General features: G+C 39.2%; 1 protein-coding gene across 5 annotated transcripts in view; it reads right to left on the reverse strand.

Moving 5' to 3' along the window:
• The window catches only part of Fam172a (family with sequence similarity 172 member A), a 456,488-nt gene that overhangs the window by 143,567 nt on the left and 292,431 nt on the right, over window positions 1-20,490 (reverse strand). For all 5 annotated transcript variants that reach the window (XM_041663254.1, XM_041663252.1, XM_041663256.1 and 2 more), the window contains one exon: window positions 1,292-1,408. In XM_041663254.1, coding sequence (XP_041519188.1) covers window positions 1,292-1,408 — 117 coding nt within the window. The remainder of the gene's footprint in view (window positions 1-1,291; window positions 1,409-20,490) is intronic.

Raw genomic sequence — 20,490 nt, forward strand, 5'->3', positions numbered from 1 at the left:
GAATCCACAGTTGGTCTTCGTCTGAAAAAAGTTTCAGTTGGAGGGATTGCTAAAGCAATATTCTTTGACCCTTTTATAAGGAAAAAATGCTATTTTAAAATTACAAGATAAAAAATTTAATATTTAATTTGTTGTTTGCTAAATTAATAGGCCTGAAATATTAAGAGTTTCATAGTAAAAATGCTTAGTATAAAAAAACTTTATCACATTAATTTGTTGCTTATGAGATAAACTAAACCATACCTTTATCAGTCTTTACTATAATAGAAATGACTAAGCAATTGCCAGTATTGTTTTATTTCCAAATTTAAGCCAGAATTTGGTAAAACAATGAAATTAGTAAACAGGATAAAATTACAGAGGCACCCTCTTCTGTAGCTACAAATCTTTATTAGGAGGAAAGATAGTTTACAAATATTTTAACCTTTTTGTGTGCAGGTTTATGTGAGAGCATGTGCGTGTGTATGTGTGTGCTTTTGTCACATGGATTGACTTTCATAAAGAACTTCTGATGGAGAAGGGATGCACAGGAGAAAGTATGATATTGGAGAGATTCCTGATGCATATGCTCATTATTGACTTATTCCCATGAAGCTAATGTCAAATTCTTATGATATCAGCAAGGTAAATATAAACAGAAATGAGTTTTCAGCTAGATGTCTGTAACAGGACCAATGGACTAACAAGCTGAAGATTTTGAAAAAGACAGGGGTCATGTTTGGTAGATCCTTGTTAGTTTTCAGACTCAGCAGGGACATGCAATAAGCAGCTTCCCTCGATGTAGGGAGGCAGGGCCATGGTCAGTTTGAGTGGCTCTAAAAGTCTCCAATCAGCCCCGCCCCCCCACCCCCCCCCCCCCGCTTCTACCCCTATTGGCAGTATGGAGCAAATCAATTTCTTTATGGCTCATCCTGATCACATTCCCAGAAGGAAAGGACAGGACTGAATATACATGAAGCTTCTTTCTGGTAATTAAGTAACTACAATACTATATAGCCAGAAACATTCAACAGGAGTTAATAAGAATCATAACATCAACCCTGTCATCACCTAAAATCCTAATGCAAACTGTATACACACATAATATTCTATTCAGTAGTGGGCAGAAAGGATTCTTTCAAAAAGTTTTGTCTTCTGAAAGCTTTCTTTTATTATTTTAACTGTATCTAGACTTTTTATTCTATCTCAACATTCTGAGAATGTGGGGTGGGAGGCAATATAAGTTGGTGGGGACTCCGGATACAAAGGCTCATGCCCATTAATCTCAGCACCAAACAAAACCATGCCTCACCTCTCTCATCCATTCTCGGATGGTTTTGCCAGCTTCTTGATGCCACACATTGTGAACAGAGTCTGTCAATGCCACAGCAGTCACCTTACTTTTTACGTCTGCTTCTCGTTGAATCATCTGTTTTAAAAAGAAAAATAAAACATAGACTCTAATTTTCCTTTCCGATACAGCCTGCTTATTCATAGACAATACTATATTAAAAATGAAAAAAAGGCATGCATCTTTGGCTCAGAGTTACTCTTTTCTATTTGAATACAGACCCTATTCTTGTCCATGGATATGAAAAGGCTAACATTTTCTTTCAAAAAGCTAATACCACTTAAGTCTTGGAACGACACAGCTCTATTATTTTCCATGTGGCTTGACAATTCAAGGATTAAAGGGATCACACAGGAATCCCTGAGGGTTTCTTTTATAAATTTCCTCCATCACTTCCTATTTCAGGGAAGTCAGCACCTGGGGCGCACTGTTAGCTCCTCAGGACTCTCTTCTACTAATTTTCAGGCGGTGGCACACTGGTGAAGAAAGCTGCCTTGCATTAGTTCTCCAATTTAACTGGCCTGCTTTTTGCCTTGGCCCTGTGACTCCTTGGTGATTTCAATGCTCCCCCCAAAACTATTCTCTTTCAGTTAATTGATACTATTTGTTTTCTGTTATGTTTCTTTATGTTAGCAAATGGTTACATTTTAACTTCTCCCTATATTTATGAAGTTATTAACTTCCCGAAAATAAGGATTTTTTTTCTGGCTTGAAGATACTGACTACTTCATCAGTGGCCAGCCAGATAAGAATATGGAAAAGTAAAAAAAAAAAAAAAGTATGCCAAATGAAGCAAAAGCTACTTCAATCTGTGAACACTGGACAGCCTGATGTGGCATATTAAAATGTAGGAAAACATAACAAAAAGTAAAGCCCACATTTGAGCACAATGCTGTACTTCTACCGGTGATCCCACACTGAAGAAAAAAAGGCACGTTCTGCATCTCCACCATTTGCTCTTAATCTCCATGAGTTGTCCATCAAAAACATAATAGCATACTTAAGAAAAGGGAGAAGAGTGAATGGTGAAGAACGCTCATGCAGGGACCACTGCAGCCCACAAGTCCAGACTGGAGATGCTCGCCCATATTCTGAACTAAGCATCTCAAAAATTAATCCCCTTCTCAGATTAAACTCTGCATCTTCATACCTATTAATGAAAACTGCCTAAAAGCACCTAACTCACTGCTAAAGTTGCCTCAGAATCATTTTTGCACCTAAAACTTTTGTATTTTGGTGTGCCTATAATTTTTCTTTTTTTTTCTTCTTTTTTATTTTCTTTCTTTCTTTTCTTTTTTTCTGAGACAGGATTTCTCTATAGCTTTGGTTCCTGTCCTGGAACTAGCTCTTGTAGACCAGGCTGGCCTCGAACCCACAGAGATCCGCCTGCCTCTGCTTTCCGACTGCTGGGATTAAAGGCGTGCGCCACCACCGCTCAGCCTGTGCCTATTTTCTATAACAACAAGATACTAAAATTAATATTGATATGCAATATCAGTTATAGGAAAACACCCCCTGCATTAGCAGTGTCTTAAAGGCTTAATTCATATAACAATCCAGTTAAATACTTTATTATTAGTTAATAACGAGTATGCTACCTTCTTTAAATTATTTTTCACTGAATTAGTATTGCCATTAGAATATAAAAGAATGATTCAACATCAGACAGTTAGAAAAATCACAGAATAGTGAATCCATCTGGCTAGGGAAGAAATTTTATGTCCTTACTCTCATTTCCTAAACATGAAAACAGAAAGAGAGTTCAAGCAATTGATAAAGTTACAATTTAAGAACATATCCTTTTTTGATATTCTCAAAAATTCTGACCTGGGTTTTACTGTGGTTGTTGCTACCATATACAGATTTGCTTAAGGTATTATCTGAAGACATTAAATCCTGACAGTCATTTGTAAAATGAAATAAAATTAAGTATTGAAAAGGCTAAGGACTTAGTGCAAATGCTAAATGTCTGGGGATTAAAATTCTACAAACTGGAATGATGCAAAGTTGTGAGGTGAATGAACAGAGAACATCCACCAGGCAGACACTTTACACACCTGATGTGCTTGTGTGAACTTTTCTTTACATCATATTCTAGGCAACAATGGCACAGCTATACAGTTCTGTAAAATGTGCTTTGCAGGTTACAAATCAATGTGATATTCACATTTAGAAATGTAGAATGGCCAAATTCCTCAAGATCTTAAAGAGAAATTCACATAAAAATATCAACTATTTTATCTTTAGATGGCAATAAATCAATGAAAACTCTTAATTTTCAGTCTATTTACTTCTGTTTCATCATGGCTGCAACAAACTCAGCAGTGCTGGACTCCCTGTGACTGCCATTTCTGCTCAAGCCAGCACTTTCACACTTCTGGCTTGGTTTCAGTCCCCCCCTCCCCCCCCTTCACTCCTCAATGCTCTATGAGAGCTGGGAAAACAATGACAGTGGAGTGGAGACTGCTCCCTAGGAAACTAGCCCAGAGATGTTTAAGAAACAGATCTTAGGAAGAATATAGTAAAACAAAGAATCAGTGGAGCAAAGCTGAAAGGAAAATAAATTATAGATTATCATTTATAACACAGTAATGTGTTGGGAACTCCTGAAATCTGGAAAGGAAACAGACAATCACTGAAGCTCTTCATGCCCATCTAAGATGGAAACACTGGTACTTAATCAGAATCCACACACACAAGCTGTGTGAATTTATGTCCATGAGTAGATTCTCAATGGGACCGTTAGTCTCTAAAACTGACAAGGCCCTGCAACGTCAGTCTCCACAAATTCTTGAATGAATTATGAGGAACTTACTTAGCAATCCCTTAGGATAATCACAGTTAGGATCATTTAACATCCATAACCAGTCTTTCAGGAAGAAACAATGCTGTCTGCTATCTCATTTCAGTTCATATCAACTTTACTCAACAAAAATGATAAAATTTATGAGCTGGGTGGAGGTGGTGCATGTCTTTAGTCCTAGTACTTGAAGGCAGAAGCAGGTGGATTTCTTTGAGTTTGAGGCCAGCCTGGTCTTCAAGAGTTGGTTCCAGGACAGATTCCAAAGTTACAGACACACCCTCTCTCAAAAACAAAACAAACAAACAAACAAAAAAAAATCAAAACCAAAAAGCTCAGAGCCAGAAGGCTTCAGTACAGAATTCTACCAGAATATCAAAGAAGACCTAATACATATACTCTTCAAATTGTTCCACACAATAGAAACAGAAGGAACATTGTCAAATTCTTTTTATGAGGCTACAGTTACCCAGATACCAAAACCATACAAAGACTCAGCCAAGAAAGAGAATTACAGACCAATCTCACTCATGAACATTGATGCAAAAATACTCAATAAAATACTGGCAAACTGAATTCAAGAACACATTGAAAAAAAAAATTCACCATGATCAAGTCGACTTTATCCCTGAGATGCAGGTATGATCTGACATATGAAAATCTACCAATGTAATCCATCATATAAATAAACTTAAAGGAAAAAAAACATATGATCTTCTCAGATGAATGCTGAAAAAGCATTCAACAAACTCCAACACCCCTTCATGATAAAGGTCTTGATGAGATCAGGGATACAAGGTACATATCTAAATATAAAAAAGGAAAAAGCAATATCCAGCAAGCCGATAGCCAACATCAAATTAATGGAGAGAATCTCAAAGCAATTCCACTAAAGTCAGGAACAAGACAAGGCTGTCTACTCTCTCCATATCTACTCAACATAGTTCTTGAAGTTCTAGCTAGAGAAATAAGACAACAAAAGGAGATCAAGTGGATACAAATCAGAAAAAAAATCAAACTTTTCTATTTGTAGATAGCATGATAGTATATATAAATGACCCCCAAAACCCTAGCAGGGAACTCCTACAGCTGATAAATACCTACAGCAATGTGGCAGGATTCAAGATCAACTAAAAAAAAAAAAATTAGTAGCCCTCCTGTATACAAATGATAATGAAGCTGAGAATGAAATCAGAGAAACATTACCCTTTACAGTAGCTACAAATAACAAAAAATATCTTGGGGTAACACCAACCAAAGAGGTGAAAGACCTGTTCTACAAAAGCTTTAAGTATTTGAAGAAAGAAATTAAACAAGATATCAGAAAATGGAAAAATCTCCCATGCTCTTGGATAGGTAGGATCAACATAACAAAAATGGCAATTTTACCTAAAGGAATCTATAGATTCAAAGCAATTACCATCACAATTCCAACAAAATTATTCACAGACCTTTTAAAGAATAATAATCAACTTTATATGGAAAAACAAAACAAAACAAAAAATAATAGGATAACCAAAACAATCTTGTACAATAAAGGAACTTCTGGAGGCATCACCATCCCTGACATCAAGCTCTATTATAGAGCTACAGTAATGAAAAGTTTTTTTATGCCTTTTATTGACATAAAAACAGACAGGTTGACCAATAGAATCGAATTGGAGACCTGGCTATTAATCCATACACATATGAATGCATGATTTTTGACAAAGAAGCTAGAATTATACAAAAAAAGCATCTATAAGAAATGATGCTGGTATAACTGGATGTCAACATGCAGAAGAATGCGAATAGATCCTTATCTAACCCCATGCACAAACTCAAGTCCAAATGGATTAAGGACCTCAATATAAATTCATAAATATATGAACCTGATAGTAGAAAAAGTAGAAAGTAGTCTTCAATGCAGGGGCACAGAAGACCACTTCCTAAATATAATACCAGTAGCACAGACACTGAGAGCAACAAAAAAAAAAATAAATGGGACCTCCTGAAACTGAGAAGCTTCTGTAAAGCAAAGAACACGGTCAATAAGACAAAAAGGCAGCCTATTGAATGGTAAAAGATCTTCACCAACCCCACATCAGACAAAAGACTGATCTCCAAAATATATAAAGAACTCAAGAAATTAGACATCAAAATTCCAAATAACTCAGTTAAAAAATGGGGTATAGGCCTAAACAGAGAATTTTTCAAATAGAAGAATTTCAAATGGCTGAAAGACACTTAAGGAAATGTTCAACATCCTTAGCTATCAGGGAAATGCAAATCAAATCACTCTGAGATACCATCTTACACCAGCCAGAATGACTAAGATCAAAACCACCAAAGATGATGGCTTATGCTGGAGAGGATGTGGAGTAAGGAGAACACTCCTCCATTGCTGGTGGAAATGCAAACTTGTACAAACACTTTGGAAATGAGTACGGCAGTTTCTCAGGAAACTGGGAATCAACCTACCTCAGGACCCAGCAATATCACTCTTGGGCATATACCCAAAGATCATACCACAAGGACATTTGCCTAACTATGTTCATAGCAGAATTGTTTGTAATAGCCAGAACCTACAAACAACCTAGACACCCCTCAACCGAAGAATGGATTTTTAAAAAATGTGGTACATTTACACAATGGAGTGATAAAAAACACTCAGCAGTAAAAAACAATGACATCTTGAAATTTTCATGCAAAAAGATAAAACCAGAAAAAAAAATCCTAAGTGAGTTAACCCAGACCCAGAAAGATGAGCATGGTATGTACTCATTCATAAGTGGATACTAGCTGGAAAATAAAGCACAAGGAGCCTATAGTCCACCACCCCAGAGAAGGTAAGTAACAAGGAGAACCCTACAAGTAGCATATAAAGATCTCCCTGGAAGGGGAAATAGACAAGTTCTCCTGAGAAAATTGGGAGCATAGTGGTGAGGGAAGGGAGGGAAGAAGGGGTGATAGGTGAGAAAGAGAAGGAGGAGAATTTGAGGGAACAGGATAGTCAAGACAAGGGAAGGACAGAGACAGAGAGCAAGTGAAGAGATGTCTTGATTGAGGAAGCCATTATGAAACGAGCAAGAAACCTAGCACTAGAGAAATTCCCAGGAATTCATAAGGATGACCCCAGCTAGAACCCTAAGCAAAAGTGGATAAAGAGCCTGAACTAGCCTTGTTTTATAGTCAGATTGATGAATATCTTAAATTCACCACAGCAACTGATGGGAGCAGAGGTAGAGACCTGCAGCGGAGCACCGGGTTGAACTCCTAAAGTCCAAATGAAGAGTGGGAGGAGTGAGAATATAAGCAAAGAGGTCAAGATCATGATGGAGACACCCACTGAAACAGCTGACCTGAGCTAATGAGGTGTGGGAAGTCCTTCTATGTTTTGCTTTTATTGGTTAATGGATAAGCTGTTTCGGCCAGTGGTTTAGCACAATAGGGCACGGTGAAAGTTCCAAGAGGAGGAGAAAGTCAGCAAAGTCAGGGAGAAGCCATGTATCCCCTCTGAAGAAGCTAAGCCAGATGCTGGGTGGAACTTTAACTGGTAAGCCATGTGTGATACGCTGATTAATGGAGATGGGTTAGTTTAGGATATAAGAGCCAGCTAAAATTATGCTTAAGCTTATGACCAAACATTATTTTAAATAATATAGTTTCTGTATCTTTACTGTGGGACTGGGTGGGACAGAAACCTCCCTCACACTAATAGGAGCTCACCAACTCTGGCCAGACAGGAAAGGAACCAGCATAGGACCAACCTAGGCCATCTCAATATGGGTGACAGTAGTATGCCTGGGGCAGACTGCAGGCCACTGGCAATGGCACCAGGATTTATTCATACTGTTTATACTTTTGGGAACCCATTCTCTTTGGACGGATACCTCAGCCTAGCTATCGTAGGGAGGGCCTTGGACCTTCCCCAAAGCAATGTGCCTTACCCTCTCTGAGAAGTGGATTGGGGGTAGGGTGGGAAGGAAGGTGGAGGGAATGGAAGGAGGAGAGGGAGTGGAAACTGGATTGGTATGTAAAATGAAAAAAGATAGTCTTTTTTGCCTTTTTTAAAAAATAAAATAATAATAGAAAAAAATGTAATTGACTCAATAACAAATACTTTGAAGAGGTCAAAAGCATATGCCATGTGTACTTGGGTTCACATTACTCACATTTTTGATGGGGCTGAAATGAAATGGGGAACCCATTTATTCCTACCAAGGTACATTGAAAGACTTAGGCAACAATGGCCAGATTGATGATGGTCTTTGAAGATCATGTGGCAAGATGAAGATCAGTGGGCCTGGGTCCCCAAAGCCCTTACTGATACTCTTTTCATAAACCCCTGACCAAATCTTGACACTATTCAAAAGGTTTGTTTCCCTTCAGAAAGGATAAATTTAGACTTTTCCCCAGATCTAATGCTTCTGGAACATTACAATGAGCTTTTTTTTTATTTCCCAGAAACGAAACTGCCAACGCTGTGACATGGCCATTGTGATCATGGGATCACTGAAGCGGTGGTTATTTACACGCATGGACTCCGAGACATTTCACCATGGGTAGGACTACTGGTAGTTCATAGCTGAAGGGGAAAAGGGTGCCATTTTCTTCAGTAAGCCATGAAAGTAGGAGGCAACTTGTTGGGATGAACAGTTTCAGAAGAGGAAATTAGAGAAGGAACAGGGAAAGAAAACTAATTAAATTCATTATATACATGTATGAACCTGTCAAAGAATCAAAGAAATGGGAAAATTAATGCAATTTAAATTAAGGCAAAGACACGTCTTGATTTAATTTGAAGCGGGAAGAAGCTGATGTCTTAAGGACGTCCTGCTGTGAAGTTTTTTAGCACATCTTTCATTCTGGATCTCAGATTTTGGGAATTAACCTCCAAAAAGAACTCCCACCCTAAAGGAGGGGTTCTGAACTGGGATGAGCTGACTCTAACACAAAATAAGTCATGATTTTACTTCCTGTATTTCTGGCTTCAGGAGATTTACTTGTCCTCAAGTTCTAAAGTCCAGGAAATCTCCTGAAAGAGGCCTTTATGGGTTGGGTGTAGGGTGTGTCCAAGCATGTGCAGGGGCATATCTACATTTTTAGAAAAAAGTGTTTTAAATGAGGAAAATACTTTAAGAGTCTTCTGTCAGAAAATGTATGCCTTATTTTAACATTATAACATGTGTTACACATATGTACTAAGGGTTACAGCATGTGAATGTCTTGTACAGGAAACACTATCTGAAAGGAAATCAAATAATGCCGGTTCCTTCCAGTTAGGATCTGACATGACTACGGTGTACAGCGGCAATGATCATGACTACTGTGTGAGCATGGGGACATCTGTTCTGGTTAGCAGCACGTGTGTATATAAATAGAATAGATCCCTCTAGAGATCCACTGGTTAAGAATTCAGATTATGAAGTTTCCAAAGTTCGAAGAGTACTAAAAGCTACTACCATTCATCCTTTTAACTCTTATGCAGTGTTTCTTCTTGAATATAGCTGGTATACGGTCGGCTAACCATCACTATCTCACCCAGTCCTCTTCTACCACTTACAGTCATCCTGGATACTCTCTATCAAATGGCATTCCACCCTGGGTACCACTGTGCCAATCAGACAGCATTGGATTTGGCAATCTTTGCTGCTATACCAGTGACAGAGACAACTTTTCTTCCTTCTTTCTTTTGGTTAATTCTAACCCAGTAACATACAACTCACAACACAAATGTCTGTGCTTGAACATTCCCATTTTCATCTTGTCCTCTAGGGCGCTGATCTGCTGGGGATGATAATGAGATACACAAACTTCAGTGGATGAAATGTGAAGACAGAACTGTCCAGCAGGAAATTCAGACCAGAATCATATTTAGCTCTCACAGTTCACACTTCAAATATGCATTTCCTATTTTTATGAAATAGAAGTTATCACATAAAAAGTGTGCATAACTTAAATTGAAAACTTAAGAGTCAGACTCCCAAGAATTAGATACTTGCTTTCACCAATTCCAGGAAAGATACCTTAACCAAGTTATTTTGACTTTTTTCTGTACTTCAATTTTATCATCAGCGTATCAACGGAGATGGTAAATGTGCTTCACTTACAGGCATTTGCCTACTAAATGGGGAAAAGCAGCAGCAGCAGCAGCAGCAGCAGCAGATAGGCCATGCAGCACACACAGGTGAGCCGAGCTGCGCCAATGCGAACTGAGTACTCCCTGTCTGGACTCTGTTCTGTATTAGTGCTCAGTCCAGAAACGCATTTAATGACAAACAGTACTTTCCAAAAAGCCCTTCCATAAGGGAAAATCCATGTAGGGCTGCTTGCATTCTTGACTCGGTGGGGCAGTACTTCTATAATGGCATGGTTCAGTGGCAGGAAAGTATTAATAATTATGTCCTCTTAAAAGCCTATACTCAGAGGACAAGAGCAGTCACAGTACCAGGCACTGGAGTGAGAACAGAACTGCTGAGGAGCACGGTGGCAACATGACTTTCCTAACACTTGTAGCCTTTCAGGATGACTGGACATGGCAAGGAAGTGTGCCACACATGTAGCCAAGGCAGGGGAAAAAGAGTCCCTTTATTCTTTTGGTACAGAAGCAGCATATCTATATTTTCCTTAGGCTAAGCCCTGAGATATAAAATATGTCCAGAGGAAGGCAGTATAGTGTTATAACTGAAATCGGGCAGCAAGCAAAGCATGTGCAAAGTATTGAAGTTTTATTTTTTAGTTATGGTTGAAGCTTGTAAAATCCTTCACATGAAAACAACATTGGTAGTCACCTCCCAAGGAAATGAAGGACGAGGCATATTATGACAGACGCAATGGTGCTAGCTGTTAATGACCTCCACTCTCACACTCATTTCCACGTCCAATGCACACTTCCTTTAAGCTATGGCATCAACACACTCTTCAGTGACAAAACTCATGCTGAGGGAGAAAATTTTTGAAGGATCATAAAACTACTCTACTAATTTGTATTTCCACCTCTTCAAATATATAAAGTGATTTAGTCTTGCTAACATATTTTTAAGAGAAATCATTTGGCATAAATAGGATGGGCACAGATTCCCACTTTTGTAGGGATAAGTCCCGCCCCTAAGGGGGCATGTTCGCCTCGGGCTAATGTTTGCCTATAAATTTGGCTAGCGTGCTCCCAACCATCACTTCTGCTTTCCTGGTCTCTGCGGGAACAGTGGTTCTGTAAGTCTATTTCTACATTAAAGATATATATATATATGTATATATATACATATATATATGTATATATTTTACAATCTGTCTGCATTCCATTACGCCATTACATTTTGGCGTCCAACGTGGGCTATTTTGCCCCTGACTCATTCGTGACTCGGGCCCCAGTGCCGAGTCCGAGACACACTGGGCCACACAGGCCCATTCTGCCCCGCCTGCTCGCCAGAGCAATTAACCACTCCCTGCCTGCCTTGGCTAAGTTTGGAGCAGAACCCCACTGCTTGAATTAGCAGAAACTCAAGTACCTACAGTTTTGCAACAAAAGACGCCACAGCGGCAGATTTGGTCTGATACAAAGTGACCTGGCTGGGCAGTGGTGGAGCACACCTTCAATCCCAGCACTTGGGAGGCAAAGGCAGGTGGATCTCTGTGACTTTGAGGCCGGCCAGGAGGTGGTAGCACACGCCTTTAATTCCAGCACTTGGGAGGCAGAGACAGGCGGATCTCTGTGAGTTCGAAGCCAGACTGGTCTACAAGAGCTAGTTCTAGGACAGGCTCCAAAAACACAGAGACTACCACTGGCAGGAACCGATCATTGCAGGTAAAAAATTTTCCTTTCATAAATAAAATGTCTGAACACATTAGTATTCAAGAATTTAACAGTTTTTTAAATTGTACCATGTGGGAGATTTTACAAGAGGTGTCTATCACCCCACATCTATGCATCCTTCTGTGATTCGTAGTTTTCATTGTCACTAAAGGGTTTGATGATAGAAATATGATAAATTCTTTACGAGACGAATCCAGGATTCTTAAGGCAGAGATTGAACGCTTAAAAACAATTGAGAATGACAACAATCTTCTCAAGAATCAGTTTGAAGTTCTCCAGGCTGATGTTAAGGAGAAATTCATTACTATGGAAGAGGGAACAGCTGATTTGGATCGTAAGCTTCAGTCCCTTTGAGTAGGAACTGAAACATTAGTGGCTGATATTAAGGAGAAATTCATTACTATGGAAGAGGGAACAGCTGATTTGGACTGTAAGATTCAGTCCCTTTCTGTAGGAAATGACACATTAACTGAGAGAATCAAAATTGCTGAATGTGACAATCGGATTTTGTCTAAAGCTTATGACAGATTGACGGAAAGATTGTCAATACAAGAAGGCACGGTCTATGCCATAAAAATTATGTCCAAAGATGAAATGTTATCTCTAACAGACAAACTTCATACTTTAGAATCCTCAGTGAAGGCTTTGGAACATAATTCTGGACAGGAGATTCAGACATTGCAGAGGGCAATGGTGAATAGAATTGAAAAGATTGAGGAATTTCTAAATTCTGATGAAGAAGAGCAAAGGGTAGAAAGGCAAATTTTAACTACATCTGTAGGTAAATCTCTCTGGGACAATTTCCACAAAGCTCTACCTACATCTCTACCTGCCTTTTCAGTAATAACAACAGAGAAGGTGATAGGTTCCAAAAACCCTACGGTCATCAAGGAAGATACATGGGAGCCTGTCCGTATGAATGATCTCAAGGAAATAAAACAGGCTGTCATGACTTTTGGGATGCAAGCCTCTTTTGTTAAAGAGATGCTAAGAACTTGGGTCATGACAAGCAGAGCAACCCCCTCGGACTGGCTCCAGCTGAGCTCTGCAGTACTTGAGAGTGGACCTCAATTGAAATGGAAATGCTTATTCAGGCAAGAGGCTAGACTCTTAGAACATCAGGAAAAAGCGAAGGGAATTGACATTTCCCTAGATCAAATTCTAGGTGAAGGGCTCTTTTACGACCCTCAGGAACAAGCAAATTTGGATAAAAACACACTCTCCATGTGTACTACAGCAGCCTTAAGGGCTTGGGACAGGGTACAAGATCCAGGACAGAGAATGGAATCATTTGTCAGAGTTAAACAGGGTCAGAGAGAACCCTTTAGTGACTTTTTACAAAGATTAACTAAGGCTGTACAAATAGGGATATCTGACCCAGAAGCAAGACGTATAATGATTGAGTCGTTGGCTTATGAAAATGCAAATGTGGAATGCAAAAGGATTTTGGGCCCTTTAAAGCTCAGAGCAGCGCCCTTGGAAGAATGGGTCTTGCATACACTCAATGTTGTTACATTTGATTATGGCACTGAAGCATGGGTAGAAGAAACAATTTCCAATGGTAAAAGGAGACACCAGAATACCAAATGTTTTAATTGTGGCAAAATGGGTCATATGAAAAGGAATTGTAGACAACGGATTTTCAGAAATAATAATAATAATAATGTATCTTTCAGAAATAATAATAATATTAATAATTCATCTTCTAGAAATAACAGAAATAGGACTCAGCCTTCAGGTTTATGGAGAAGATGTGGAAAAGGCAGACATTGGACAAATGAATGCAGGTCTACAAGAGATAGACAAGGCAACCTGATACAGTCGGGAAACGTGAGAGGGGGGCCTCACAGGCCCCCATGGCAAACATGGTTCAGTCATTTCCAGTTTCTACAGAGAATGTGCCTCATCAGGACAATTAGGAAGCCCCATGCCTACTGTTACAAGCAATAATGATCAGAAAGATAAGTTACGTGTGTTTTGGCAAACTTCTATAAATGATCAAAGACCTAAACTGAGAGTGTGTGTAAATGTCATTTTTATTACTGGCCTGCTGGACACAGGTGCTGATGTAAGTATCATTACCCCAGAATCTTGGCATCAGTATTGGCCTCTTCAGAATGTAAATGTTCAGCTCCTGGGAAATGGAACCCTATCTCGAGTAAGGCAGGACACGAGATGGTTTGAATATATAGGGCCAGAGGGACAAATAGGAAAATTAAGACCATTATGTAGCCAATATAGCAATGAATGTATGGGGTTGTGACCTATTACAACAATGGAATACCAAAATTAACATTCCTGTTACTTCTAGAGCCTAAATTTCTGACAATAATATTAAAAGATATTACAAATGGAGAAAACCGGCCATTCGGGCTGTATAAGAACAAGCAATTGATGTCCCTTCAGAGATATCTTGCCTCTAAAATGGTTGACTGAGAAACCAATATGGACAAAGCAATGGCTTTTAGCTGAGGAAAAGTTACAGGCTTTAGAACAGCTGGTACAAGAACAATTAGATGCTGGACATATAGAAGAATCTACCAGCCCTTGGAATTCTCCTGTATTTGTGGTTAAGAAAAATCAGGTAAATGGAAAATGGTGACAGATCTCAGGGCCATCAACAAGGTTATTCAACCTATGGACCCTCTGCAATCTGGAATTCCTTTGCCCTCTTTATTACCAAAAGGATGGCCTCTCATAGTTATTGATTTAAAGGATTGTTTTTTTCACTATACTTTTGCAAAAAGAAGATAGAGAAAAATTTGCCTTCACAGTGCCTACTTATAATAATTCTCAACCTTCGAGGAGGTACCACTGGACCATTCTCCCCCAGGGTATGTTAAATAGCCCCTCCCTGTGCCAATATTTTGTGAACCAACCATTGCAAATAATACACAAGAAATTTCCCAAATCTATAGTATACCATTACATGGACGACATTTTGTTATCCGATTCAAACATGGATACCTTGAACAGACTGTTTGAAGAAATAAAGATACTTTTACCTAAATGGGGATTGCAAATCGCTCCTGAAAAGATTCAGAAGGGAGATTCTGTTAATTATTTAGGTTGTAAAATAGGTTTGCAAAAAATTAAGACACAAAAAGCACAAATTAGGAGAGATCGCCTACGGACTCTTAATGACTTTCAAAGACTGTTAGGAGACATTTCCAGTCTACGACCAGCTATTGGAATAACACCTGATCTGATAATTCATTTGAACAAAACCTTGGATGGTGATAAAGATTTAAACAGTCCCAGAGAATTAACAGCTGAAGCAGAAAAGGAACTGACAATGATTGAGGAAAAATTACAACAGGCACATGTGGACAGGGTGAATCCAGAGCTCGATTGTATTCTCGTCATACTACCATCAAAAATTTCTCCTACAGGAATTTTAATGCAGAGAGATGATATTATTTTGGAATGGATCTTTTTACCACATAAACCAAGTAAGAAACTGAAAACTTATGTGGAAAAAGTCTCTGAGTTAATTATAAAAGGCAAGCTGAGACTTCGTCAACTAGCAGGCATAGACCCAGCAGAAATTATAGTGCCTTTCACTGCTGATAAACTAAAGAAATTATGGGAAGATAATGAACCATGGCAAAGAGCTTGTGCTAATTTTTTGGGAGACATTAATAACAACTATCCAAAAAGCAAGTGGCTTAACTTCATAAAGAGAACTTCTTGGATTCTTCCTCGAATTGTCCGTGATGCTCCAATAACTGGAGCCCGTACATTCTATACTGATGCCAATAAATCAGGGAAGGCAGGTTACAAATCAGAAGACTTGGGTAAGGTGGAACAAAGTCCGTATAATTCTGTCCAGAAGGCGGAATTATATGCCATTCTTAAGGTGCTAAGGGATTTTAAAGAACCTATTAATATAGTCACTGTTTCACAATACGCAGAAAGAGTTATTTTACATATTGAAACTGCTGAATTTATACCTGATGATACAGAACTAACCTCATTGTTTCTCCAAGTTCAAGATTTGATCAGGAACAGGCTTTGCCCTATGTACATAACACACATCCGATCCCATACGGGTCTGCCAGGTCCTCTAGCACAAGGTAATGCAGAAATTGATCAATTATTGATTGGTAGAGTGCTACAAGCCTCTGAATTTCATAAAAAACATCATGTTAATAGCAAAGGTTTGAAGAAAGAGTTTTCAAATACATGGCACCAAGCTAAGGAGATTGTAAAGAAATGCCCTACTTGCTCTTTCTATAACCAAATGCCACTGCCAGCAGGGGCTAATCCAAAGGGCACCCAAAGGAATGAAATCTGGCAGATGGATGTGTTCCACTTTGCAGAATTTGGCAAATTAAAATATGTTCATCGCAAAGTTGTTTTGATTTGCATTTCCCTGATCGTTAAGGAGGTTGAGCATGATCTTAAGTGTCTTTTGGCCATTTGAACTTCCTCTGCTGAGAATTCTCTGTTCAGTTCAGTGCCCCATTTTTTATTTGGGTTAATTAGCATTTTAAAGTCTAGTTTCCTGAGTTCTCTATATATTTTGGAGAACAGACCTTTGTCTGTTGCGGGGTTGGTGAAGATCTTCTCCCAATCAGTAGGTTGCCTTTTTGTCTTGGTGACAGTGTCCTTTGCTTTACAGAAGCTTCTCAGTTTTAGTAGGTCCCATTTATTCAATGTTGCCCTTAATGTCTGTGCTGTTGGGATTACACATAGGAAGCTATCTCCTGTGCCCATCTGCTGTAGGGTACTTCCCACTTTCTCTTCTATCAGGTTCATTGTGTTCTGACTGAGAATGAGGTCTTTAATCCATTTGGACTTGAGTTTTGTGCATGATGATAGATATGAGTCTATTTTCATTCTTCTACAGGTTGACATCCAGTTATGACAGCACCATTTGTTGAAGATGCTTTCTTTCTTCCAAGATATCATCTTACACCTGTCAGAATGGCTAAAATAAAAAACTCCAATGATAGCCTTTGCTGGAGAGGCTGTGGAGGAAGGGGTACCCTCATCCATTGCTGGTGGGAATGCAACCTTGTGCATCCACTTTGGAAATCGGTGTTTCGGTTTCTCAGGAAATTCGGGATCAACCTACCCCTGGACCCAGCAATACCACTCCTGGGAATATACCCAAGAGATGCCCGATCATATGACAAGAGCATTTGTTCAACTATGTTCATAGCAGTATTATTTGTAACAGCCAGAACCTGGAAACAATCTAGATGCCCTTCAATGGAAGAATGGATGAAGAAAGTGTGGAATATCTACACATTAGAGTACTACGCTGCGGTAAAAAACAATGACTTCTCGAATTTTGCATGCAAATGGATTGAAATAGAAAACACTATCCTGAGTGAGGTAACCCAGACCCAAAAAGATGAATATGGGATGTACTCACTCATAATTGGTTTCTAGCCATAAACAAGGCTCACGGAGTCTACAATTGGTGATCCCAAAGAAGCTAAGTAAGAAGGTGAACCAAAGGAAAAACATATAGTTGTCCTCTTGGCTATGGGAAGTAGACAAAATTGCCGGGGAGAAAATTGAGAGCTTGGGGGTGGGGTGGGATGGGGGTAAGGGGAGATGGGGAGAGAAAAGGGAGAAGGGGAGAATGGGGGGAACTTGGAGAAAATGGTGGATTGGGATAAAGGAAGGTTGAATAGGAGAGCACGGAAGCACAATTCTTAGTTAAGGGAGCCACCTTCGAGTTGGCAAGAGACTTGAACCTAGAGTGGCTCCCAGATGCCCAAGCCAAGGTCCCCAGTTAGTTCCTTGGGCAGCTGAGGATAGGGAACCTGAAATGACCCTATCCTATAGCAATACTGACGAATATCTTGCATATCATCATAGAACCTTCATCTGGTGATGGATGGAGATAGAGACAGAGACCCACACTGGAGCACTGGACTGAGTTCCCAAGGTCCCAATGAGGAGCAGAAGGAGGGAGAACATGAACAAAGAAGTCGGGACCACGAGGGGTGCACCCACCCACTGAGACAGTGGAGCTGATCTATTGGGAGCTCACCAAGGCCAGCTGGACTGTGACTGAAAAAGCATGGGATAAAACTGGACTCTCTGAGCATGGCGAACAATGAGGGCTGATGAGAAGCCAAGGACAATGGCATGGGGTTTTGAACCTACGTAATGTGCTGGCTTTGTGGGAGCCTAGCCAGTTTGGATGTTCACCTTCCTAGAAATGGATGGAGAGGGGAGGACCTAGGACTTACCACAAGGCAGGGAACCCTGTCTGCTCTTCGGACTGGAGAGGGAGGGGGAGAGGAGTGGGGGAAGGGGGAGAAGGGTGGGAGGAGGGGGAGAAGGGTGGGAGGAGGGGGAGGGAAATGGGAGGCTGGGAGGAGGTGGAAACTTGTTTTTTTTCTTCTTTTCTCAATAAAAAATGGAAAAAAAGAATCAAAAAGAACAACAACAAAAAAATAAAATATGTTCATCACACCATTGACACTTATTCAGGCCCTCAGTGGGCAACTGCTTTAAGTTCAGAAAAAGCTGATTCAGTAATCACTCATTTATTAGAAGTCATGGCTATCATGGGTATACCTACACAAATAAAGACGGATAATGGTCCTGCTTATGTCTCTAGGAAAATGAAATGATTTTTTGATTATTACAATATCAAGCATGTTACAGGTATACCATACTATCCTACAGGTCAAGCAGTCATAGAAAGATCAAATCGAACTATAAACGATATGTTGAACAAACAGAAAGGGGTGGAAAACACCCCCAGAAATAGGTTACACAATGCTTTGTTAACCTTGAATTTTCTCAACGCTAATGAGAAGGGAACAACAGCTGCAGAAAGACATTGGATAATGGAAAAGTCTACTGAACTAAATCAACCAGTTTATTTCAAGGATGTGCTGACCTCACAATGGAAGCCAGGAGATGTGCTACGTTGGGGAAGGGGTTTTGCTCTTGTCTCCACAGGTGAGGAAAAATTGTGGCTACCATCAAAATTAATAAAGGTTCGGTTTGAAGAGGAGAAGCCACTTGGAAAAGATAAATAACAATTTTTTCATAAGGATGGCAAGCATACTGATGGTAAGAAATACAGATAGGTTGGGGGCAGGGTTATTTCTTATCTCCACAGGAAAATACTCATCTTCAAAGAAATTGAGGGACCCTGAATATTTAATTACTGATGGATGGACACATTTTCTAAGTATTAATATATATATATGTCTTATTAAACATATCTTTATAAATATATAGAGCTGGTTTTGAAGTTGGACTCTGGCACAGTCCCTCTCCAATTCCAAGCCTGTTAGTAAGAGAAAAAACCCAGAGTTTCTGGAGTTTCTGTCTCATGTCAAGAGCCATGATATGGGACAGAAAGAAATATGAGTTTAGAGAACATCTTTGCTTTTCTTCTTATCTATCATACTTTTCATTGAATAGATCTATCATGCCTTTCATTGAATATATATGTATGTCTATCTATGTCTATATGACTAATGTTTAAGTTTTTCACAATGAACAATGAGTTTTTCCTGAAGTGACATTTGAAGTTTCCAGGAAGAAGATGGGGCCCCACAACAACAACTCTACCTGGTTGATATGACGTCATGATACTCATAGTGCTACTACAAGACCTGTTTTGGATACCAGCTGCACAAGACGATCCCAACTTGGCTAGCTGAAATGGGGCACATCTTGTACAACATTCTGGCCAGACCTCCACAAAATACTCAGAGACTATTTGCAATTTTAAAAGGCATTGATCTTGAAATTTAACCATCATTTTACTCTCACAGGATCCCCCAGAAAGAACGTCGCCCCCATGACTGCTGGAAGTAATTCTAGAGGACGACGTCCCCTCTCCCAGTAAAATTTACCCCTGGGTTTAGGGACATCATTTAGGGGTTGGGAGGTTGGGGGAGGAATTTTATAAGCTCAGGGATCATTTTGAAATAAAAAAGAGGGAATGATGGGATAATAGATTTATAATTGTGAGTTACTGTTTTTAGACAAATATATTGGTATAGATTCTTATATATTGATACAAAGTTAAATTATATTGACTATTGTATGCATGCATGTTTCTATCTCTGTTTAAAACATTTTTTATGTATTGAGATATATTGTATTGATAAATATATATTGTATATATTTACCATATTGCAGTGTACATTTCTACCTCTGATTAAGATACTTATATAATGTTTGTGTATTGATATATATTTACCATATTGCAATGTATATTTTTACAGTGTTTATATTTGGAGGTCATTATCCTCATTTGTTACACAGTTGTTTATTGTCTTAGTCTTTAAGTTAGATAGATATTGAGAATTATATAGACTAATAGTCATCTAAGTTTGTCATTTATAATGAGACTGATCAGGTTCTTTAGATATATAGAGATTATACTCAGTATAGATAGATAATCTTCGACCTCTTCAAAGAGCTGTAGAAAATGGCCTTTAATCTAACTCAGAGTTTCGTGATAGTGAGACACAATTGCTCCTGGCAATACTGCTCTATTCCCGAGAGAATGTTGAGCACCAAAGACACTCCACCTGGAGCATTTCTATTTGGCAGAACTGGCCTTTGGGCAAA

Source organism: Microtus oregoni, unplaced genomic scaffold, assembly GCF_018167655.1.
Source record: "Microtus oregoni isolate MIOR12 unplaced genomic scaffold, Mior012 000014F_ref0000157, whole genome shotgun sequence".
NCBI lineage: Eukaryota > Metazoa > Chordata > Mammalia > Rodentia > Cricetidae > Microtus > Microtus oregoni.